At 43.8% G+C, this 25,612-nt stretch overlaps 1 protein-coding gene across 1 annotated transcript in view; it reads left to right on the plus strand.

The window, feature by feature from the left end:
* The window catches only part of Nup210l (nucleoporin 210 like), a 115,929-nt gene that overhangs the window by 16,303 nt on the left and 74,014 nt on the right, over positions 1 to 25,612 (plus strand). The window contains exons 3-12 of the mRNA XM_028753084.1: positions 573 to 704; positions 3,931 to 4,024; positions 5,419 to 5,569; positions 7,694 to 7,826; positions 9,248 to 9,406; positions 13,380 to 13,448; positions 15,506 to 15,612; positions 17,559 to 17,699; positions 19,206 to 19,343; positions 20,000 to 20,155. Of these exons, the coding sequence (XP_028608917.1) occupies positions 573 to 704; positions 3,931 to 4,024; positions 5,419 to 5,569; positions 7,694 to 7,826; positions 9,248 to 9,406; positions 13,380 to 13,448; positions 15,506 to 15,612; positions 17,559 to 17,699; positions 19,206 to 19,343; positions 20,000 to 20,155 (1,280 nt within the window). The remainder of the gene's footprint in view (positions 1 to 572; positions 705 to 3,930; positions 4,025 to 5,418; positions 5,570 to 7,693; positions 7,827 to 9,247; positions 9,407 to 13,379; positions 13,449 to 15,505; positions 15,613 to 17,558; positions 17,700 to 19,205; positions 19,344 to 19,999; positions 20,156 to 25,612) is intronic.

A 25,612-nucleotide genomic window follows, 5' to 3' on the forward strand; every position in this document is an offset into this window, starting at 1 on the left:
GTGTGTGTGTGTGTGTGTGTGTGTGTGTGTGTGTGTGTGTGTGTGTGATGGGGTCTTTCTATATAGCAGCCCAGGCTGGCTGAATGAGCAGCAGTCTTTCTTCCTGCCTTGGCCTCTATGATGCCAAGATTACAGGTGTTTGCCGCTGCTACCAGCTTAGTCTTGCAGGCGTTTCTACATTGGTTAGGAACTTGGCTTACAAGAACTGTCATCATATAATTCTGCTAGGGAATCAGGGATGCGCCCAACACAGATAATAACCATTACTGACCTTGACAAAACAAGAGCACTAGCTGTTCTTTCAGAGGACTTTTCCCCAGCACCCACATGGCAGGTCACAACCATCCATAACCCTAGATCCAGGGGATCCAATGCCTTCTGCTGGACTTCTGGGGTACTGCATGGACACAGAGTCATGTCAGGAAGCAGAAGTTCCTTTCCCTCCCCACAAGACAGAGTTTCTCTACATAGCTCTGGCTGCAGACTTTTTTTTTTATAACCTCTAAACTCTTGAGTATTTAATACATTAGTGCCCATTTACTTAAATAGGCAGCATTTTTGCTTCATTGCAGTGACGGACCATGAGCTACGCTGTGATGTTAAGGTTGATGTGATAGACAACATTGAAATTGTATCTCGAACTCGGGAACTGTATGTGGATGATGCACCCCTGGAACTCATGGTGAGGGCCCTGGATTCTAAAGGTAAGGGACTGGAGGCGATCTGAGTAAAGAGTGCCTGAAATAGAGTACTGCTTCTTCATGTTGCACATTCAGAAACAGGAACTGTGTGATGGTAACAGACCGTAAATGTGACTTGTGTTCTCTTCATTTGGGGCACACGTACAGAGCAGGTTGGCAGTGCAGAATACAGTTCAATGTATTGATAGGGTCCAAGAGTCGAGGAAGGAAGACCCCAGACTCCAATGGTATACAAAGGCAAAGAGCATTTATTCTGCAGAAATCACTAGCAAGCAGGTGTCAATCAAAATGGCAAGGACTCGAGGGGCTTGCTAGCCCGTTTATGCAGGGCTGAGGGAATTTCCTAGGATTAGGTAACCTTTAATATGATTGGTAAGAAGCAAAACAGTGACATTAGTGCAATTTTGATTTGCTACTATGTCAGTTTCATTATACTTGCTGAGACCTTGAAGAATTTTGGACACCAGCTCTGTTCTGACCGTTGTTATTTCCTCTGGTTAGGTTTCCCAGGAGCTGACTCAGCTCCAGACGCATCCTCCCTAAGTCAGGGCCATCAGTGACCAAAGGCCATTGTCAGTGGCTCCCTCTGAGGAACCCAGTATGTTTCCCAGGGAATGGGAAAAATGTTATTCCCAAGGTTTCTGGACCTCTGTGTTAGCTGCCTTCTTGCAAAAAAACTACTGCTATTATTTCTTGTTATTTCTGGTCTTTGAAAGAAATTAGTATGTGTAGGTGGGGCCTGTATATCCCCCAGTGCATGTAGAAGTCACAGCACAACTTGTGGAAGACAATTCTATCCTTCTATCGTGTGGGTAGACTCAAACTCAGGTCCTCAGACTTCCAGCCATCTTACCAGGACTGACTTTTTGTTTGTTTGTTTGTTTGTTTGTTTGTTTGTTTGGGGTAAGGCTCACTGTGTAGTTTTGGCTATTCTGGAACTCACTCTGTAAACCAGACTAGTCTTAAACTGACAGAGATCAGCCCACCTTTGCTTCCTGAGTGCCAAGTACTGGGACCAAAGGCATGTGCCAGCACTGCATGGCTAAGCTTTCTCTAAGTATTAAAATTCTGGCCGGGTGGTGGTGGTGGTGGCTGCGCACGCCTTTAATCCCAGCACTTGGGAGGCAGAGGCAGGTGGATTTCTGAGTTCGAGGCCAGCCTGGTCTACAGAGTGAGTTCCAGGACAGCCAGGACTACACAGAGAAACCCTGTCTTGAAAAAAAAAAAACCTTAAAAAACAAAAAGAAATTCTGCCACCAAGCCCCTAGATCAACAATTAAGGATATTAATTTAATTTAATTAAGGATATGCTTTTGTTATGGTTTTTGTTTTAATTTTTTTTTAGATTCATTGATTTTATTCTATATGTATGGGTGTTTGCATCTATGTATATGTACCACATGCATGCCTTGTGCTTGAGGAGGTCAGAGGAGGGTGGATCCCCTGGAGTTCCAGATGATTGTGAACTGTCATGTGAATGCTGAGGATCAAAATGAACCCAGGTCCTTGGCAAGAGCAACAAGTTCACCAATCTATCTCTCCAGCCCTGCTTTTGTTTTTTATGGTTTGGCTTTGATACTGAGGATTGAACCCCAGACCTCCTACATTCTAAGCAGTCCATATTCTTCTGCTGAGCCACAATCCAGTTCCCCAGCTCTGTTGCAGCCAGTCAACTTCCTGTCTGCCAGGGTGATTAGAAGCAACTCTAGTTTGGCTGGAGGCATGCTAAGCCAGGTTCCTTCCCAGCCAGGTTCCTTCCCAGCCAGGTTCCTTCCCAGCCAGGTTCCTTCCCAGCACCCGTATGTTGGCTTACAAGCATCTGAAACGCAGGGGCCAGGGGCTCAGATGCTCGCTTCACACATAGCACACTTAGATGCAATGCAGATAAAATACACACAGAAAATAAATTAAAAATTTATATATATGAAGAAGTTTAATCTTTTTTCTTTTCTTCTTTTTTTTGGGGGGGAGGGTATATTTCAATGCAGGTTCTTTCTGTATACGTCTGTCTGTCCTGGAACTTGCTCTGTAGATCAGGCTGGCTTTGAATTCACAGAGATACACCTGCTTCTGCCTCCTGAGTGCTGGGGTTGAAGGTGTGTGCCACTACTGCCAAGCTATTAAGTCTTTCTTGAGGGTGACTTTATGTTGCTTTAAATATACTACTGCTATAAAGTGATATTAAAAACAGCAATTACGGGCTGGAGAGATGGCTCAGCAGTTAAGGGCACTGACTGCTCTTCCAGAGGTCCTGAGTTCAATTCCCAGCAACCACATGGTGGCTCACAACCATCTATAATGGGGATCTGATGCCCTCTTCTGGTGAATTTGAAGACAGTGACAGTGTACTCCCATACATGAAATAAATAAATAAAACTTAAAAAAAAAACCACAGCAATTACTACTTTATTTGTAAATTAGTTAGCAAACAGGTTTTGAAATCTTCTTTATTGTCCAGGTTTGCATGATGAGCACCTGTACTCATGGAGTCTCCTCAGTAGCCCGAGACTACTAGGCTGGTTTTTAAGAGTTGAAAAAGTAACTCTTTTGGAATCTGGGTTTTCATGGCAATGTGTGATGAAGGAACTAGGGTTAAGTATGCCTGTCAACCATGAGGTGTCTGTTAGGTGGCCTCTGAGAGGAAGGAGCAGAGAAGACTGCATAGAGCCTTCGCCAGCTGGCAGTGGGTCCACGTTGTAGTTTACAAAGCCTGTTCCCAGTGGGTCCTTTCTACTGTAGAAAGCCTTTTTGGAGACAGGTTGTATATGCCTTTAATCCCAGCACTCAAGAAGCAGAGGCAGGTAGATATTTTGAGTTCAAGGTCAGCCTGTCTCTCACACACACATACACACACACACACAAAATCCTGTTGGGAGCGGCATGATCTATGGTAAGGATCTTTCTCATCTGTGTGTTTTAGTTGATTTAAAAAAGTGTTGTTGAGCCGGGCAGTGGTGGTGCACGCCTTTAATCCCAGCACTTGGGAGGCAGAGGCAGGCGGATTTCTGAGTTCGAGGCCAGCCTGGTCTACAGAGTGAGTTCCAGGACAGCCAGGGCTATACAGAGAAACCCTGTCTCAAAAAACCAAAAAAAAAAAAAAAAAAAGGCTGTTATTTGTTATGGAAAAATACCTAAAATGATTTTCTAGTTAGCTTTTTTTCTTGTTGAAGATACTTGAATGTTTTGGAATGTATGATTTTATCTTGTATGCTTTTGGCTTGCTCTACAGGAAACACATTCAGTACTTTGGCGGGCATGGTGTTTGAGTGGAGTATTGCCCAGGACAACGAGTCATCAAGAGAAGAGCTGTCTAGCAAAATTAGGTAAAATTGGGCATAAGCCCAGATAGTGTCCCTGGGTGACACACTGGACAGCAGCCATTTGTGTACACCTTGATAATCCTTCTGGATTTTTTTTTACTATTTTCTATTGATTTTTTTTTTTTTTTAAAAAAATAGGTACATTCACTAGGGAACATGCCTTTGATAAAAAGACAGAGGAGATAAATTGTTGGAATCTTCATGAGAATTAATAAAAGCCTTTGTTGGAGAATCTGTGAGGTCAGGGTGTCTGCTGATGCTGAATTAGAATAAGATAATTAGCCAGGTATGTGGGAAAACACCTTCACTTATTTATTTTATGTATATGAGTACACTGTCGCTCTCTTCAGACACACAGATGGTTGTGAGCTGCTATGTGGTTGCTGGGAATTGAACTCAGGTTCTCTAGAAGAACAGTTGGTATGCTCTTAACTGCTGAGCCATCTCTCCAGCCCAGGAAAAGCACCTTTAATCCCAGCATTCAGGCGGCAGAGACAAGCTGATCCCTGTGGGTTCAAAACTAATTTGAGGGCTGGAGAGATGGCTCAGCGGTTAAGAGCACTGACTGCTCTTCCAGAGGTCCTGAGATCAAATCCCAGCAACCACATGGTGGCTCACAACCATCCGTAATGAGATTCGATGCCCTCTTCTGGTGTGTCTGAAGACAGCTACAGTGTACTCATAAATAAAATAAATAAATAAATCTTAAAAAAAAAAAAAAACTAATTTGAGTTCCAGACCACCCAGGTTACACAGTGGGGCTAACTTTAAATAAAATAAAAGCAACAAAGAAATTCTGTTTTCAGTACTGAAGAACAGATAACAGACAGCCTAAACTGTAGTCCCACAGCAGTTTTAGGCACATTCTAGTCCTTCTGGAAGTCAGAAATTAAAAAACTCAATCCATAGCTGGAGGTGGTGGCACACACCTTTAATTCTAGCACTCAGAAGGCAGAGGCAAGCAGTTGTCCAGTCCAGCCTGATCTACAAAGTGAGTTCCAGGCCAGCCAGTGCTAAGTGGAAAAACTCTACCTCAAGAAACAAACAAGACAGACAGACTCTACCTCAAGAAACAAGCCAGCCAGCCAGCCAACCAGACAAAACAAAAAGAAAGAAAAAACCCAGAAAAACCCTCAATCTAGGCTCAGTGGCACAGAACTATAATTCTAGAACTGGGGGGCTAGGGGTGGGGCTGAAAGAGGGGGATTCAGAGTAAGCATCTGCTACATTATCAAGTTCAAGTTAGAGCCCAGCCTAGGTTACATAAGACACTGTTTCAGAAAGCTCACAAGCAAGCAAAGGTATTTCGGAGCTGTGTACACAGAAGGGCTTTGTAGAGACTAAAGTTTAGAAGACTGCTAATCCTACTAGAGACAAATCTTCCTTTGCTTCTCTAGGATTCTGAAATACTCAGAAGCCGAGTATTCTCCTCCTGACTATATAATTGAGATGGAAAAAGAGGAGAGACAAGGAGACGTGATTTTGGTATCTGGGATGAGAACTGGGGCTGCTGTTGTAAAAGTCCGAATTTATGAGCCGTTCTACAAGGTAAACAGTCTGTGCTAGAAACAGCCATCTGGAGTCTTGCAATGGGGAATGTAGTAGAAGCCTCTAACATGCTATTATTTGGGCCAGTAGTTGATTATTTACTTGAAAAAGTAATTTCATGCCTGTGGTGATGTCACATGCCTTTAATCCCAGCTTTCAGGAGGCATGGGGAGGCGGATCTCTGAGTTCGAGTTCAGTCTATGTATGGAGTGAGTTCCAGAACAGCCAGGGTTACACAGAGAAACCTGTCTCAGAAAAAAAATATATATATATATAATATGTATGTATGTATGTACGTATGTATGTATGTATGTATGTATGTATGTATATTTGCCTGCATAGCAAGTTTGAAGACTGGACTACATGGTGAGAACCCACCTAAAACAAAACCACAAAAGAATTGTATACTTTGTTGATGCTCTGTAGACTCTCTGTAGTTGCACAAACAGAGGACAAGTGAAAACATCAGACCTATGGGAAGGACTTGGAACACAGGGTGCTGGATCTTTCAAGAACCCCAGCCTTTGCCCGTCTCACCTGTATTTGATTTGCTACTGCTTACCTTTAACTTCTTTTTCTTTAAACTTCTGTTTTAAACATTTTACAATGTATGCATTTAGCTGCACCAGTCCATGGTGTGCATGTGAAGAGGGCAAGTATGGTAGAGTCCCTGCCTCCATCTACCTGCATGTGGGTGGAGCCACCTACCTTATTTTTTGAGACAACCCAATAACCTGATGATGATGGATTAGTTTTAATAAGAGTCAGGGCTGGAGAGATGGCTTAGCAGTTAAAAGCACTAGCTTCTCTTCCAAAGGACCCAGGTTTGATTCCCAGCACCCACATGGTAGCTCACAATCTTATTCTCAGAGGATCCAGCTCCTCCTTCTGGCCTCCGAAGGCACCAGGCCACATACATGGTTCACAGACATATGCATTTAAAAAAACTAAAATAAATCTTAAACTCTGGAAGGAAGGAAGGAAGGGAGGGAGGGTTGGAGGGAGGGATGGAGGGAAAAGGAAAAAGGAAAGGAAAGGAAAGGAAAGGAAAAGAAAAGGTGGTTCACTTTTGTATTTGCCACCTGTTTGTCTGCGTCTCTCCTTTCTTCCTTTCCTTTCTCCTGCTCTGTGCCCGTTAGAGCAGAGCTGGAGCTGGAGACAGAGAGAGGGGGCAGCTGGAGAGCCTTTGATTGACAGAGAGTGCATCTCAGATGGCTTCATGACCACTTTCAGGTTAACCTGAAATGATCTAATAATTTGTGAATATTAGGAAATATTTGTTCACTCTATCTATCTATCTATCTATCTATCTATCTATCTATCTATCTATCTATCTAAATGTACTTTAGTATTCTGTCTGTGTGAAGGTGTCAGATCTTGGAGTTACAGACAGTTATAAGCCACCATGTGGTTGCTGGGAATTGAATCCTGGGTCCTCTGGAAGAGCAGCCAGTGCTCTCACCACTGAGCCATCTCTCCAGCCCCCTTTATGTATGTTTTAAACTTATAAAAATTGGGCTGATGAGATTTCTTAATGGGACAGTGGCCCTGTTCCAGGGTCAGGAACCATGTCATTCTGTCCTTACCATGGCCATGCTGGACCTGGCATAAAAACAAAATTTTTTACCTTATTAAAAGTTAGCTTTGGGAGCTGGAGAGATGGCTCAGCGGTTAAGAACACTGACTGCTCTTCCAGAGGTCCTGAGCTCAATTCCCAGCAACCACATGGTGGCTTACAACCATCTGTAATGAGATCCAATAGCTTCTTCTAGTGTGTCTGAAGACAGTTACAGTGTACTCATATACATTAAATAAATAAATTTTTTTAAAAAGTTAGCTTTGGCTGGATGTGGTGGTGCCTTTAATCCTAGCACTTGGCAGAGGCAGGTGGATCTCTGAGTTCGGGGCCAGCCTGGTCTACAGAGTGAGTTCCAGGACAGCCAGGGCTACACAGAGAAACCCTGTCTCGAAAACAAACACACACACACACACACACACACACACACACACACACAAAACAAACAAACAAAAATAAAAAACTCCAATAACAACTACAAAAGTAAGCTTTGAATAAGGAAGGAGCTTTGATGATTTTTGCCTAATTTTCTTTTTTTCCTCTTTCAGAAAGTGGCTGCAGCCTTGATCCGCCTGCTTGTTCTGGAAAACATATTTCTTATACCATCCCATGATACATATCTCTTAGTAGGAGCCTATATTAAATACAGAGTGGCAAAAATGGTTCAGGGCAGAATGACAGGTAAGATGGCTTAGCTTTGGCCATGACTCACCCTCCTCAAATCCTCTCTTGTAAAAGAGGAGGTGGTACACCAACCATGGCAAAAACACTTCTTTGTCTTTCTGATCTTGTAATAAAATACTTCTGCATACCCAAAGTTTACCTATCTTGAAGAGGTTATTGACTTATTTCACTCAGCTAATGGTGCTTAGCCTCTGGAGACAGGGCATTTGCATTCACCATTAAGATAACAGCCCAAGCCAGGCGGTGGTGGCTCACGACTTTAATCCCAGCAGTTGGGAGGCAGAGGCAGGTGGATTTCTGAGTTCAAGGCCAGTCTGGTCTACAGAGTGAGTTCCAGGACAGCCAGGGTTACACAGAGAAACCCTGTCTCAACAAACAAACAAACAAACAAACAAACAAACAAAAAAAGATAACAGCCCAGAATTTCCAGCTGATGGGGCAAGTGAAAAACATTTATCAGAAGGTCTTGAGTGACCTTTGCAGTGCTTTTGCAAGAGTCGGTTCTTCTGTTTAATAACCTATGGGCTGTTCAACCCATTGAATTAGCAAAGTGATGTGGACTCCATTAACGAAGTTCTTCCCATACTTAGTGTGGTCTACCAGTTCACTAGGTTTGTTCATTTTGCTGTTGCAAAAGGATTTATCTTAATTTTAATCATGTGTATATTTGTGTATCTCTGTGTGGTTATGTGTACATGTAAGTGCAGGTGTCCGTCCACAGAGTCCTGAAGAGAGGCATAGATCACCTGGAGGTTGGAGTTACAGGTGGTTGTGAGCCACCTGACATGTGCTGGGCACTAAACTCTGAAACTCTGATCCTCTGGAGGAGCAGCATACATCCTTAAGCCACTGAGCCATCTGTTTAGCACCACCGTTGCTTGCTTGCTTTCTTTCCTCCCTTTTTTCCTTTTTTTTTTTTTTTGGAAGAGACTCTTTATCTACCTTGGTGTCCTGGAACTCACTCTGTAGACCAGGCTACCTTGTACTCACAGTGAGCCACCTGCCTCTGCCTCCTGAGTACTTGGATGAGAGGCACATAATGCCACCATGCCTAGCTGTTGCCATCGTTTGAGCCAGTATCTTAGATAAAGTCAGCCTGATCTCAAACTCCCCAAGCAACTGGGGCTGGCCTTGAGCTCCTGGTCCTCCTGCTTCTGCCTCTGCTGGGGTTACAGGGGTGCAGCAGCACCTCAGCAGGTCACTGGTTATTTTTTTTTTAAGTATATAAGTCAATGGTTAGATCAGAGCATCCCTTCTCTCCAGTGACTGTGCAAATTCATCATTGGAAACCAGTCATTAGATACAGAGCCTGCCGTTGATCTCTGCAATGCCCTGTCCTTCTCACATAGTGCAGTGGGACACCCTTACTCCTAGAGGGACTACTGCTGTTACTTGTGTCTACCTTTCCTGTCTTACAGAGGTAAAATTTCCCCTGGAGCATTACACATTGGAATTGCAAGACCACAGAATAACAAATGATGGACTTCCTTCTGGAAGAGTGGCTCTGTTGGACGAGAAAACAGCCACGGTGACTGCTGTCCAACTGGGCCAAACCAACCTCGTCTTTGTCCATAAAAGTATCCTTTTGTTCAAGTTTTAGTGCCAGTCTAAGTCTCTCTAGCACACTAAGCATGGTTTTTGGTAAAATACTTTATTAAGCATGATTATAGACCAGGGAAATAGCTTAGTTAACAGCACTTAAGGCTCATCCAGAGGACCTGAGTTCAGCACCCAGGTCAGGTGGGTCACCTGTAACTCCAACTCGAGGGAATCCTTCCTCTTCTAGCCTCTGAAGGTACCTGCACACACATTCAATCTGTCTGTCTGTTTCTCATGCACACACAACTATTTTTTTTTTCTTTGAGACATGGTTTCACTATGTAGCCCTCTTGCTATGAAGATAGGACTGCCATTATACTGAAAGCAATTCTCCTGCTTCATCCTTTTTAATATTAGTCTCACATTCATTTGCTACCACACCTAGCTTTTGGTCATTTTAAAGTGTCTAGGATGTCATACCTACAGAAGAAACTAATCACTGAATGTTTATTTACTGGACACCATCTGTGTGTCAGGTGGGTCTCTGATTCCCAAGCAGAATTCTATGGTAATTTTTTTTTTTTGTATGCCATCCTAACCAATCTAAAAAAGCCTTAAGGACTAATGTGGTGCCAAAAATCTGTAATCCTGGCATCATAGAAGCCAAGGCAGGAAGACTGCTGCTTGTTCAGTCATCCTGGGCTGCTATACAGACTGTCACAAACAAAACAAAACCCAGAGCTAGAGGAATGGTTCAGTGGTTAAGAGCACTGGAGGTGGGGCTGGTGAGATGGCTCAGTGGTTAAGAGCACTGACTGTTCTTCCAGAGGTCATGAGTTCAAATCCCAGCAACCACATGGTGGCTCACAACCATCTGCAATGAGATCTGATGCCCTCTTGTGGGGTGTCTGAAGACAGCTACAGTGTACTTATAATAAATAAATAAATAAAGTTTAGAAAAAAAGAGCACTGGAGGTCAGAGGTTTGGTGCCCATGTCCACATGGTAGCTGTAATTCCAGTTTCAAGGGATCTGACAGTCTCACCTGGCCTTCTCAGGCACCTTGCATGGCCGTGATGCAAAGATGTATGTGGTGTTTTGAATATGCTTGGCCTAGGAAGTGGCACTATTAGGAGGTGCCACTTGTTTTAGGAAGTATGTCACTGTGGAGGTGGACTTTGAGACCCTCCTAGCTGCCCATGAGACAGTCTTTTTCTGTTTGCCTTCAGGACAAGATGTAGAACTCTTAGCTCCTCCTGTACCTTGACTGCCTGAACGCTGCAATAGCTTCCAGCCATGATGATAGTGGACTGAATCTCAGAATCAGTAGGCCAGCTCCAACTAAATGTTGTCCTTATAAGAGCTGCTTTGGTCTTGGTGTCTCCGCACAGCAATGGAAACCCTAACTAAGACAACATCCTATGCATGTAGGCATCCGTGTAACATAAACTAAAATTAATTTTAAAATTAAAAAAAACTAAGAGACTTTAGTAGTAGGAAGTCTGGGTAACATTGTCAGTAAAAGTAGCTCAGTTTTGTTCGAGAGTTCGAGGCTAGCCTGGTCTACAGAGTGAGTTCCAGGACAGCCAGGGCTACACAGAGAAACCCTGTCTCGAAAAACCAACCAACCAAACAAAAAAAGTAGCTCAGTTTTGAAAAGAAGGAAAGAAAAGGAGGTAGAATTTAGAGGAAGACAACAAAGAGAACTGTTGAGACAGGTTTCATGTAGCCCAGGCTGACCTCAAACTCATGGTTTAGCAGGTTCTCCTTGAGCTTTGGATCCTCCACCTCTACCTTCCAGGTGCGGTGGTTGCAGCCGGGTACCACACTTCTGGTTTGTGTGGTGCTGGGCGTGGATCTCAGGGTTTCATCTTGCTGGGCAAGCCATCTAACAGTTGATCTGCCTCCCAAGAGAATTTAACAGAAACTTGCAAATGACTGTATGTTAAAGAGGAGGAAGTTGGAGCTGTAGGGGACGGAGCAGAGTTTGCTGATAGAAAGTGAAATGGAGGAGACCAGGGAAGTGTGCGGCAGAGGCTGTGCGTGTTATCCTGGTAGCAAGAATGGCTTTGTGTAGAAGCCATTCTGATGTTTCTTCACCCGTAAAATGAAGGGAATGTTATGTTTCTGAATTTCACTCGGCTGGGCGGTGGTGACGCACACCTTTGATCCCAGCACTTGGGACGCAGAGGCAGGCGGATTTCTGAGTTCGAGGCCAGCCTGGTCTACAGAGTGAGTTCCAGGACAGCCAGAACCACACAGAGAAACCCTGTCTCAAAAAAACAAAACAAAACAAACAAACAAAAAAAGAATCTCACTGTACTGCTTATATTTTACAACTATATTCAGTTACGTATCAGAACTAGCCTAGTCTGCGCAGTTGTCTAAACAGTCTTTAGATCTGAACAGGTAAAAGCAGTTACCAATTAGTATGCCAGTCGAATATGCACATATGCATAAATACATATATAATATATATATATATAATATATATATATATTATACATGTTTGTATATCATTTGAAGACCTGAGAAATTTTCTTTTTTATTTTTGTTTGTTTTGAAACAGTGTCTTGCTATGTAGCCCAGGCTGGCCTAGAACTTACTACCAGGCTACCCAAGAGCTTAAGATACTCCTGCATCGACTTCCTGAATGCTAGAATTAAGCCCGTTTGACCAGGCCTACTTAAGTATACCTAAAAGACTGTTTTTTCTCCTCAGTGCTGAGAACTGAACACAAGGTCTCTATAAGAACAGTTTATAGCTGAGCTTCATTAATCCTTTTTAACTTTTTGTTTGTTTGTTTTGTTTTGTTTTTCGAGACAGAGTTTCTCTGTGTAGTTCTGGATGTCCTGGAACTCACTCTGTAGACCAGGCTGGCCTCGAACTCAGAAATCCGCCTGCCTCTGCCTCCTAAGTGCTAGGATTAAAGGCGTGCACCACCACCGCCCGGCATGAATATGTGTGTGTGTGTGTGTATGTGTGTATGTGTGTGTGTGTGTGTGTCGATCAAGTTGTCTGCCTGTTGCCTGAGGAGTCCAGAAAAGGCCATTGGATTTGCTAGTACTGGAGTTACAGATGGTTTTAAGTTACTGTGGGAACTGGGTATCAAAACTGGTTCCCTGGCAAGAACAGCAAATGCTCTGAACTACGGAGTCGTCTCTAGAGAACAGCTGGCACTAAAGGCTTGCTGCAGCATCACAGTGATTGTGAAGCCGCGCTGCGCTGGGCCTGCTGTTGGATGGCAAGTGTTGCCCAGCTTTCCAACCCCAGTACATGTTCTATTTTCAGGCAGATGTCTCTGTCTTCTTCCTGACTCAGTGGGAATCTCAACTAGATTTAGATTCAGGCAGAAAACAATATTTTCCTTCATTCCATATTGAGCTCTTCTGTGTAGATTTTTAAAAAAAAAAAAAACAGTTCTATAGCTAAATGAAATTTAAAACCATAGAACACGATCTTCTTTCCATTTCTTTTTCCTCAAATTTGAAATTCTGTGTATCTGGGTATTTTGACTGCATGGGTGTCTTTGCACCATGTATGTGTCCAGTGTCTGAAGAAGCCAGAAGAGGGTGTCAGGGCCCCTGGGACTGGAGTTACAGAAGGATGTGAACTGTATGGGTGCTGGGAACTGAACCCAGGTCCTCTGGAAGAGCACCCAGCACTCTTAGGGGCTAAGCATCCCCCATCCTCATTTTTATTACATTCATTTATGTGTGTATATGGAGTTCAGATGACAACTTGTGGAAGTTAGCTTTCTGTTCCTACCATGTGGGTCCTGGGGATCAAACTTGGGTCTTCAGGCTCAATGGGAACCATGTGTTACTGACTGAGCCATCTTTTGAGGCCTGCCTTGGGCTTTTCTGAGAAAGGTTGGCTTTCCAAAGAAAATAAAAAGACAGGCGTTTTAATGTGTGGGTTTGTGTATACATTTATTATTATGTTTTTCTTCAGAGGCTCATCTTTCTGTACCTAATTCTGGCTCAGATAATTTCCTTAAGCGAAAATTAAGATGTTCATATGCGCTCTGTATCTGGACTCCCAAACTCTACCATATATGTCGTAGAGCCTGGATTTTTAGGTAACTAGATAATGGCTTTCAGAAAGTTGAGTATTTAAATGAATGTATTGGACATATATAAATTCTCTAAAATGAATGCATTAAGCAGAAAAGGGCTGCCAAAGTCTTAGCATTCATTTCCAGACTTTGAATTCAACCTGATTTTGATGTGTTTCTTCCCTTCCTTCCTTCCTCCCTCTCTCTCTTTCTCTCTTGTTTTGTGTTTTATTTTGTTTTGTTTTTGGAGACAGGGTTTCTCTTTGTAGCCATGGGTGTGCTGGAGCTCTGTGGACGAGGCTGGCCTCGAATCCACAGAGATCAGCCTGCCTTGTCTCCTGAATGCTGAGACTAAAGGCCTGCATACACAGCTAGGCCCCACTTTGGTGTGTCACTTCTCTATTACTGTGATAAGACACCACGACTAAGATGACTTATACATGGAGGGTTTATTTGGGGCTTACATTTCTATAGGGAGGGAGATCCATCATTATCATGACGGGTCGTGGCAGCTGGCATTCACATCTGTATCCACAAATGAAACAGAGAGAACGCTGGGGAGGGAGGGAGTTTCCTGGAACCTGAGCTTGCCTTCAGACCATCTCTCCTCCAATAAGGCTTATACAAATTTGTCCTTCCCAAACAGCTACTAACTGGGGGAGAGGTGGAAGGCAGAAGAAATGCCTGAAACTTACTAGGGGGCATCTCATCTAAACCACCTCACTGTGTTTATCACAATAGGAAAGTAACTGAGACATGATGTGTCCCGAGTGAAACATAACCAGGGGGCCTCCTGGACTTTTAGTCCCAGCATTTGGGAGGCAGAGGCAGGCAGATCTCGGAGTTGGGGGCCACCCTAAGTTACAGAGAGATTTCCAGCACAGCCAGGGCTACACAGAGAAACCCCCCAAAAAACAAAAACACAGGAAAACAACAACAACAAAAAGCAAAATATCTTAAAAAACATTATGGTGCTGACCATGGTGGCACACACCTGTAATCCCAGCATTTGGGAGACTGAGGCAGAAGAATTGCCAGTCTTAGGCCAGCATGGACCACATTATGGATTCTAGACCCACTACTCTTCTACCCATAACTACCTCCCAACAAAAGCCTGGCTTTACTAATATCCCATTAGGGGAGGGGGAGGTGCTCATGAGAGCCCATCCCTCCCTGAGGGCCCATAGCTGCCTAAAGGTTCTGGCCATGTCCCTTGGTGCTGTAGTGCCTGTAAGCTGCCCTTGCTCAGATGAGTAAGTAGCCCTGCACCCATGTTCATGCAAGCCACCATAATTGTGTATGTGTGTGTGTTTTAAGTTTGTCTGTGTGTCCACTATGTGCATGCCTGGTGGTGCCCTTGGATACCATAATAGGGTGTCAGATTCCTTGGAGCTAGATAGAGGTGAATATAGGCTGCCAGTGTGGGTCTGGGATTTCAGCTCAGGTCCTTTGTAAGGGAAGTAAGTCAGCATTCTTAAAGACTTGTTGGAGAAAAAGCCTTGGGAGGGAAGAGGAGGTACATAGAGAAGATGATGGGGGGACTACAATAAAAGAACATTGTATGTTTATGTAACACTGAAAGGGTAGTAGGGGTTGTTGCTGTCATTGGAGACAGGCTCTCACTCAAAACCTAAAAACAAAAATAAAACCAAGGTTATGAAACAGTAACACAATTTATGTAATGAAGTTTTTGAGTTAGAAAAAGACATTATTCCAGAGAAAAAGTTAATGTCCTTAGGCAGTACAAAACAAAGTGTAACGTACTTTGTTTTTGTTTTCTTATATGCCAGTGTTTTGTTATACTTGATATGAGTAAATTAAACCAAGCATTTTGGAATCCTAAACAATCACACAATTTGGGGGAGAGAAGTAAGATCTGTTCTGAGAGCCGGCTCCAACCACCAGCTGTAGCTATGCGTTTAAGGGATAAAGGCATAAGAACAGGGTTTGGGGTGTCTGCTGGAGAGGTGGCTCAAGATTATGAGCACTTGTTGCAGTTCTCAGCAGCCAAGCAGCTTTTTAAGTTTGATGTTGCTGGCACACAACAGGATGCAGGCCTCTCCCACTCTCGATTCTTGCAGGTTTCACCATCCATCCTGGAGGCCGGTGGAGTCTAGAGGTGGGGCAGGTGTACGTCATCACAGTGGAAGTGTTTGACAAGAGCAGCACAAGGGTCTACATTTCTGACGTGAGTTGCTCCTTTTTGGTTTTGTTCTGTGTTCCTTCACTGTTTGAGGTAGGATCTCAGGTAGCCCATGCTGGACTTTGAACTAGCTACATAGCAGACAATGGTTTTGAACTCCTGATCTTCCTGCCTCCACTTGAGCAAGTGCTTGGATTACAGGTGTGTATGCTCCAGGTCCAGTTTTATGTGTTTCCAGGGATCCAGTCCAGGGCTTCGAGCATGCCAGATAAGCATCTCCCATCTGAGCCACACTGCTGCTCTCTCCGTCTTCTGTCCATTGTGGACAGATCCCAGAGTGAACAGTCTGTCTGTGTGGCAGAGAAAGCTTTCTCTTAGCCTTTGCTCTCAATCTTTGCATTTGTGAATACAAGTTATTAGCTTTGATTATTATTACCATTAATTAGTCCTGTCCTTGGGAAACACAAAACTGGAAGTCATAGTATGATCAGAATTACAGGAAGGAGATGCTCGCTCTCCACAGCTCAGTGGTCATGAGAGTGACATGTGGACATCAGGTAGAAAATGTGCTCCTGCCCAGGACAGCCAGGGTTTAGAATTAGGAGCTGTAGTGCCTAATGGATGGCATTGGCTGTCCTAAATTTGCAAGTTTCAACTGTTTTTTTTTTAAATTATTTATTTATTATATGTACACTGTAGTTGTCTTCAGACACCCCACAAGAGGGTATCAGATATCATTACAGATGGTTGTGAGCCACCATGTGGTTGCTGGGATTTGAACTCATGACCTCTGGAAGAGCAATCAGTGCTCTTAACCACTGAGCCATCTCACCAGCCCCGTTTCAACTGTTTTTGTCCCTGACATGAATGAAACTTTCCTAAAAGGGATACCATTTTAAAATCACATCTCTTCCAACTTAAAATTTCCATAAGGGAAAAGTTTTGGTTTTTCTTCTTTAAATTAACTAATTAATTTAAAAGATTAAAAAACAATTTTGAGTTTTGGTGTTTTTTTGTTTTGTTTCTGTTTTTTGTTTTTTGTTTTGCTAGACAGGGTTTCTCTGTGTAGCCTTGGCTGTCCTGGAACTCACTCTGTAGACCAGGCTGGCCTCGAACTCAGAAATCCGCCTGCCTCTGCCTCCCAACTGCTGAGATTAAATGCGTGCACCACCACCGTCCTGCTATATATATGAAGTTTTAAAAAAAATAATTTTAAGCCAGGAGGTGGTGGCACACGCCTTTGATCCCAGCACTTGGGAGGCAGAGGCAGGCAGATTTCTGAGTTTGAGGCCAGCCTGGTCTACAGAGTGAGTTCCAGGACAGCCAGGACTATACAGAGAAACCCCGTCTTGAAAAAACAAAACAAAACAAAAACTTTATATGTATAAATGGTTTTCCAGTATATATGTATGCCTGATACTCAGTAGACCCAGAAGAGGGCATGGAATCCTCGGATCCTCTGGAAGAGCAGAGGACTGAGCCATCTCTCCTGGCTCCTGTTTGTTTGATTGCTTTTTGGTTTTTTGAGGCAAAATTTCTCTGTAGCCCTATCTGTCCTGAAATTTGCTCCATAGACCAGGTTGGCCTCAGACTCATAGAAATCTGCCTACTTCTAGCTCCCAAATGCTGGAACTAAAGATGTGTGCTACCACTGCCTGGCTCCTGTTTTGTTTTGGTTTTGTTCTTATTTTTAATTATGTGTTTGTAGGTATGTGCATGTGAGTGTGGGTACCCTCAGAGATCTGAAGTGTTGGGTCATCTGGAGCTAGACTGAACTACCCTGTGGCTGCTGAGAACTGAATTGGGTCTTCTACAAGAGCACCAAGTGCTCTTAATCACTGAGCCATCTCTCCAGCACACACAGCAAACCCTGTTCTTATGCCTTTATCCCTTAAATGCATAGCTACAATCTTATCTATGGTTTGGAATTAAAATGGATTTAGGGAGAAAAACACATCTTCCACTTTATATTGATGTTGGACTGATTTCAGAATCTCAAGATCACATTCCAGTTTTCCAAGGAATACTTTGAAGAGCAGCTGAGTACTTCAAACGGATCTTACCATGTGGTAAAAACCCTGAAAGCCGGAGTTGTGGTGATAAATGCAACCCTGACCTCCAGCCTTCAGGAGGTAGGAGTCTTAAAACTGCCTGTTTCCTAGGAACCCAGCAGGGCAGGCTGCCTTGATCTAAAGCAGCTGTGACATGCCATCTTCCTCTCTCTCACACTTGGAACCACACTTGGAACTGTGTGCCTCCACAGACTGTCCTTCCAGTGCATATAACCTGGGGTTCCTTTAAGAAACTGTTTCATATGTATATTTCTCTGTGTCATCGGGGGAACTTAAAAAGATTATTTTTAAAGTTGTTGTGGGGTGTGCCTGTATGCAGGTGACCTCTGAGGCCAGAAGAGAACACTGGATGCTCTATAGCTGGAACTACAAGCTGTTAGGTCCTCTGCAAGAGCTTAACCCCTGAGCCAGCCAGCCCTCCAGACCCACAGAAGGGATCTTCTATTCCAAAACAACAAATGGTTAACATGCTGATTCACTTAGTCCTGCCTCTGACACTGAACTTTTACCTTATTTCCAGCTTTTTTTTTTTTTTTTTTTTTGTTGTTGTTTTTCTAACCCAGAGTCTTTTCATGGATCCGAGACTGGCCTTGAACTCAAAATCCTCCTGCCTCTGACTCCTGAGTCTGAGCTCACAGCCCACATTCCCACCTTCCACCTTGAGCTTTAGCTTGTTTGGTTTTCACTGCTGGCAATGGATGGCAGTGTCTTTGCAGATTTTTTTTCCTTTTGATGACTTCCATATGAGAAATGGAGCTTCTGTGTAGGGTGTAACTGGAATACTGCAGTTAGTCTTGTCTGTGGCCACCAGTGCTGATGAACAGAGGCAAGAACTGAATCTTTGTTACAGTGTTTTATTTAGTATTTATATATGCATAACCCATGTTTGACTGATTAGTACGTCTATGGGTGGTGCCATCCTTGGGCAGGTAGCCTTGGGTTGCATAAGAAAGCAAGCTGAGCAAGCCATGGAGAGCAAGCCAGTAAGCAGCCTCAGCTTCAGGAACCTCCAAGTTCCTGCTTTGAGCTCCTCCCCTGACCTCTCTTTGTGACAGACTGTGAGCTGTAAGCTGGAATAAACCCTTTCTTCTCCCTGGCATCTTGGTCCTGGTGTTTATCACAACAATAGACAGCAAACTAGAACAACTCTGAGTGTTTCTATTTTTCTGGCCTTTTTTTCTTTTAAAGACGGGCAGCTAACCTCAGTTGCCCTTGAACTCCTGCCCCTCCTGCATTAGCTGTAGCCGCCACTACACCGAGTTCTTTTTCTTTTAGAGGTAGAAGATGGTTGAATACTTCACAAACATACCACTTTGCTCATGTTTTCTTTTTTTTTTTTTTTTTTTTTTTTGGTTTTTCGAGACAGGGTTTCTCTGTATAGTCCTGGCTGTCCTGGAACTCACTCTGTAGACCAGGCTGGCCTCGAACTCAGAAATCCGCCTGCCTCTGCCTCCCAAGTGCTGGGATTAAAGGCGTGCGCCACCACCGCCCAGCTGCTCATGTTTTCAGTATCAATGAAGTTCTCTCAGGAAATCTATCTTGATCTGCCTTTTCTTGTCCCTGCAGAGCAACAGTTCCCAGCCAAAAACCTATCAAATCAATCACCAACAAGAGGTGAAGATTTACTTTCCCATTCAGCTTAAACCCAGCTTTCTGGCGTTTCCCTATTATCCTCTGGGAATATCAAATCGTTTCACAGTTCAGGTATGGTATCCTCTAATAGCGAATTCACACAAAAATAGTTAGTTTCTAATAGTTAATTAGTTTCTCTAATCATGCTTTATTGAAAAAGTTTGGACATGTACCCCAGGCTGGCCTTAAACTTACTCTGTAGCCTCTGACTCTACTGCCTGCACTTCCTGAGTGTGTGTGGGGGTGGGGGAGTTGTTACAGCCCTGCAGTGCTAGACCAGGTTTAGGCAGTGCTTGGAGATTGAAACCAGGACTTCACGCTACCTGCTGAGCTACATCCCAGGCCCAGATTGATTGTTAACTTTTACCTCTTCAACCACTTAGTAGTGCAGCTCAGTGTTTGCTGGCCACCAAATCTGAGACTCAGTGTTCTTTCCATCTTTGCCATCTGTCGTTTCCTTGTAAGTTTTATGTCACTTTGTCATCTTCCCTGATGCCCTGACAGCTGTGACCCTCTGTGGGACAACAGCTACTTAGCCGCCCTTATGATGACCCTCTTGCCCACTTCTCTACTTCCCTGCAGATTCAGGTTTCTTAGCATGTGCAGAGATAGTTCATCACATAGTTTTATTATTTTTCTAAACTCGACTTCAGCAGTCACGTCTTATGTTTTACTTAACTTCTGCTTTCCTTCCGGAAGAGTTCATCCTAGGCTGTGGCTTTTCACAGGTAGAGGGCGGTAGTGGCAACTTTACCTGGAGCTCTTCTAATGAAACGGTGGCCATGGTTACCACCAAAGGCGTGGTAACCGCAGGTCAGGTGAGAGGGAACAGCACCATTTTGGCACGAGATGTACAAAACCCCTTTCGATCTGGAGATATTAAGGTACATGTCTCTTTAAATTATGTGTATTGAGTGTCCTGTCTCCATATATGTCTGTGCACCACTTTTGTGTTTATTATCCATGGAAGCCATAAGAGAGCATTGGATCCCATAGATCTGGAGTTACAGACAGTAGTGAGCTGCTATGTGGGTTCTGGGAATTGAACCTGGGTCCTCTGAAAGAGCAGCAAGAACTCTTAACTGTCAAGCCATCTCTTCTGCAGGAACATGTTTGAAACTACATATTGACTATTTGAAAATTTTACTCCAGAACTGAGAATGTGGCTCATTTGGAAGAGTGCTTGCCTGCTGTGCACAAAGCCCTGGGTCCAAACCTTAGCACCCGTAAAACTGGGCATGGAGGCCATGCTTGTGATCCAGCATTTAGGAGGTGGAGACAGGAAAATCAAAAGTTCAGCATCATCTTCAACTACATGAAATCCTGTCTCAATCAATAGAACAAAATTAAATTAAAGTGTTATAAAATTCAACCGGAAGTACATATTCCTTAAGTACATCTGAATATGGGTTGACCACTACTTGACTTAAGAGCCATGTATTTGACATCTGTTTCTGCTTTCTCATGTGTAAAATGGGGCAGTTGTGCTGGGGCTGTAACTCAGTGCCAGAGATCACTTACCTGTGAAAGGCCCTGGTTTCCGTCTCTAGCACTGTGCCTGGCTTTTGAGTGGGTTTTAGGGACCCAAATTCAGCTCTCCATATTTGTGAGACAAGTTCTTTACCAATTTACAACGTTCCCATGTGGTTAAAAACTCATTCTTATACACATAGTCTTCTACTGTTTATTACTGCCTCTGCATATGAGGTGCATGTAGAGAGGGGTGTCTTTGACACAGCAGGGCGTGTGGAAGTCAGAAGACTACTTTGTGGGGTCAGTTCTCTCCTTCTATCTTTATAGGGGTTCCAGCAATTGAATTCAGGTCATCAGGCTTATGCTGTATGGCAAGTGTCATTACCCATGGAACTGTCTCACTGGCTCCATAATCTGTTCAAATCATTCTTGGATGTGTGATGCTGAGTACAGGCACACGTGCTATGGTGTGCATGTGGAGGTCAGAGGCCAGCTTTGTAAAGTCAGTTTTCTCTTCCACCTTCATCTGAAGTCTAGTTTACTTTCTGTTGCTGTGATAAATATCACCACCAAAAGCATGACCTCTCCTTCCTGGGGAGGAAAGGTTAATTTGGCTTACACTTCCAGGTCACAGTCCATCACCTAGGGATTTCAGGACAGAAGCTCCAGAAGGAACTGAAACAGAGACCATGTATGAATGCTACTTAGTGCCTTGCTCTGCACCCTTTCTTAAACATCCCAGGCTCACTGCTTAGAGATTGTACTGTCCACAGTGGCACCCACACCAATCACTGGCCAAGAAAATGTCCCATGGACATGCCCATGGTGCAATTCAGAGGCAGTTCTTCGACCGAGGTTCTGTCTTCCCAGGTGTATCAGGTTGACAGTCAAGATTAGCCATCATGCTTGAGTACCAGGGAGCAGACAAGTCATCAGGTTTGTGTGACAAGTGCTCTTATGTGCTGAGCCACTTCTCTGGCCCCTTGTATACAGAATCACCAATGGCTTTCATGCTAACGTTATTACTAGCCTCATTGTTTGGCTAGTTAATCTACCTGTAAAAGACAAAATACTTGCCAGGCTTGCTGGTACATGCCTGTCATCTCAACAATTGGGAGCTGAAAGCAGAGTCAGAATTTGGTCGGCCTCAGGCTGGGTTATATGAGACCCTGTCTCAAACAAAGAACAAGACCTGAACTTTAATTAAATGGTCATTTTCTATTTTTCTCCAGTGTAAGGTAAATGCTGCTTTTCCCTATGTCACTTGGCATTTTGTCATCATGCTGGGCCATTTATTGAGTGCCTGTAGGTACTGAATACGTGCTGTCACAGGACGCCCTACATGAAACTAAAATCTAAGTAGGAAGTTTATTAATATGAGAACTTATACAATATCTCAAGGAAGATGGAAGATGTATTTTAAAGCATGTGCTTACTGCTATTTAGATTATGTAATATAATTGATGGGCCAATGAGATGACTCAGCAGGTTTGAAAGCCCTTGCCACACAAGTCCTGGAACTCACATACAAGGAGAGAACTCTACAAAGATTCTCTTCTCACTTCCATGTACACACTATGACATGTGTCCACGGCATACACGCATATCAAAAGCACACATAGTAGTAGTAGCAGTAGTAACAGTGATGATAATGACGATGACAACAATGACGACAATGACGATGACCAAGCTGGGCAATGTAGTACACACCTTTAACTGCTGAACTCTCGCCGTGAGTTTGAGGCCAGCCTGGTCTACATAGCAAGTTCTAGAACAGCCAGAGCTACATAATAGAGAGACCCTGCTTCAGAAATCAGTCGATAACATTAATGAAATTAAAAAGCTACTCTTGGCAGATAAGAGAGAAATCCTCGTGGGTGGGACTGACTAGTAACGGCTTTGGAGGATACAGGCAATGACAGCTGGAGGACAATGACAGGCAATGACAGCTGGAGGACCATGCCAGGACACTGCCTCTGTGGGTGGATACTTGAGTTTCAACAGTAGTCCTGTTCATTCACATAGTCCCGATGCTGCTTTTAAGACACAACCACAGGGTTAGGTAGTTCAGAAAACTCATAGCAAGACTTATATCTGGCTTTACAGACAGCACTTTGTAGCTCCTGATATAGAAAAAGGAGGAATCAATATAAGGGTTTGTTGTTGTTGTTTTTTTTAAACGGGTTATTAGTGTGATAAGGCTTGTGCTTAGAAAGACACTTTTTATCTTAGTTAGGGTTTTATTGCTGTAAAGAGACACCATGACCACAGCTGTGCTTATAAAGGAGAATATTTGACTGGGGCTGGCTTACAGTTTCCGGGGTTTAGTCTGTTAGCATCGTGGCAGGGAACATGAAGGCACACAGACACGGTGATGGATGAAGTCCGTTAGCATCGTGGCAGGGAACATGAAGGCACACAGACACGGTGATGGATGAAGTCCGTTAGCATCGTGGCAGGGAACATGAAGGCACATAGACAGACACGGTGATGGATGAAGAGCTGAGAGCTCTGCAGTTTGATCCACGAGCAGAAAGGAGAGACTGTGTGCTACAGTGGGCATAGCTTGCGCATCGGAGACCTCAGAGCCTGCCCCCACAGTGACACACTTCCTCCCACAAGGCCACACCTCCTAGTAGTGCCACTCCCTGTAGGCCAAGCATTAAAACACATGAGTCCTTGACAGCCAATCCTATTCAAACTACCACACCTAAGTACTTCTGTAATCAGTAATAGAAATGATGGTTATTTTAAAGAGCAAAAGCTAGCCGCTGCTGTAGGCTGGAGACAATGATGAACTGAAGGCTACGACACCAACCAAGCCTTGTCCTCCTTAAGTTTACATTGCTGTGGTAAACACCATGACCAAATCAACTGGAGGTTTATTTCAGCTTACAGAAGTCAGAGTAGGAACTAAAGGCAGGGACTGAAACAGAGACCTTGGAGGAACATGACTTACTAGCTTGCTTCTGATGGCTCACACACCCTGGTTTCTTATACAACCTAGCAATTTAAGCCTAAATTACTGAAATGATATTGACACCTGAAAACAGATGAACAAATTGCCTGGGTGTGGTGGTGAACACCTTTAACCCCAGCATTTAGGTGGATTTCTCTTAGCTTAAGGCCAGCCTGGATTGCATAGTAAATTCTAGACTAACTAGAACTATATAATGAGACCCTGTCTTAAAACAGCAGCAAAAGCCGGGCAGTGGTGGTGCACGCCTTTAATCCCAGCACTTGGGAGGCAGAGGCAGGCAGATTTCTGAGTTCGAGGCCAGCCTGGTCTACAGAGTGAGTTCCAGGACAGTCAGGGCTACACAGAGAAACCCTGTCTCAAAAACCAAAAACAAAAAAACAAAAAAACAAAAAAACCCAGCAGCAAAGCTGAGCAGTTGAGCAGTGGTGGCAAACACCTTTAATCCCAGCACTCAGGAGACAGAGGCAGGCAGATCTCTGTGAGGCTAGTCTGGTCTACAGAGTGAGTTCCAGAACAGCCAGGGCCACACAGAGAAACCCTGTCTCAAACAAACAAACAAACCAACAACAGCAACAAAAAGAAGTGGTCAAGATGAGAGGGTCTTATTTTAGGAGAAAGATGGGTTGAGATAGGGTCTCACTTAATAGACCAGGCTTGCCTCAAACTCAATATGTTGCCCAGGCTGACCTCAAACTCTTGGCCACTCTCCTGCCTCAGCCCAAACGCTAGAATTGTAGGACTAAAGATTTGATGAGCATTTGGATAGTGGAAGTAAAAGATAGAAAGCTACATCAATGGTGTGGAAGTACGTAGGAAATACAGGAAATGGAGAGGGAAAGGAAGAGGGAAAGGAGACAGGCTGCTTTTGGAAAGAAACATTGTGTGTGATTCACACCCTAAGTCTATATCACTTACCTCTAGTGCCAGGGTCAATGAGGTGTTCTGTTGGGTTGTGTTTTTATTCTTGGGCTTGTTTTTTTGTTTTGACAGGCCCTTGCTTAGTAGCCCAGGCTAGCCTCAAACTTATGACAGCTCTCTTGCATCCACCTCTTGAGTGCTGAAATTCCAGGCCAGTATCATTGTGTCCAGCTGTGCTTCACTGTTCCAGGAATCCTGACAAGGAAGAAGTGCATCTGGAGCAGTGTACCTGTGATCCCTGTACTCAGGAGACGAAGGCCGGAGCATCAAAGCTATCTTCAGTCACATAGTTAATTCAAGGCCAGCCTGGGCTACATAACCCTACCTCAAACCAAGCAAATAAAAAAGTATACATGTGCAGTACAGATAAACTCATCCTCAAGTATTTTTAATCAGTTGAACTTGTGGATGTATGTGAAGGACTGACTGTGTTGACCTGGTTAGGTTTTTATTTTGTCATCTTGACACAAGCTAGAGTCATTTGAGAAGAAGGAACCTCAATTGAAAAAAATATTATTCTATATAGAATTTTCTTAATTAATGATTGATGTGGGAGGGCTCAGCCCATTGTGGGTGGTACTGTCCCAGGGCTGGTGGTCCTGGGGGCTATAAGAAAGCAGGCTGAGCAGTCAATGCACGGAGATAAACCGGTAAGCTGTTTTTCTCCATAGCCTTTGCTTCAGCTCCTGCCTCCAGGTTCTTGTCCTGTTTGAGTTCCTGACCTGACTTCTCTATACAATGAACTGTTACCTGAAAGTTTAAGCCAGATAAACTCTTTCTCCCTAAGTCGTCTTTAGTCATGATGTTTCATCACAGCAATAGAAACCCTAAGACAAACTAGGATATGGTGGTGCACACCATTAATCTTAGCACTCAGGAGGCAAAAGCAGGTGGATCTTTGAGTTCAAGGCCAGCCTGGTCTACAGAGTGAGATCCAGGACAGCCAGGGCTACACAGAGAAATCCTGTCT

Source organism: Grammomys surdaster, unplaced genomic scaffold, assembly GCF_004785775.1.
Source record: "Grammomys surdaster isolate TR1022 unplaced genomic scaffold, NIH_TR_1.0 125946, whole genome shotgun sequence".
In the NCBI taxonomy this organism is placed as follows: domain Eukaryota; kingdom Metazoa; phylum Chordata; class Mammalia; order Rodentia; family Muridae; genus Grammomys; species Grammomys surdaster.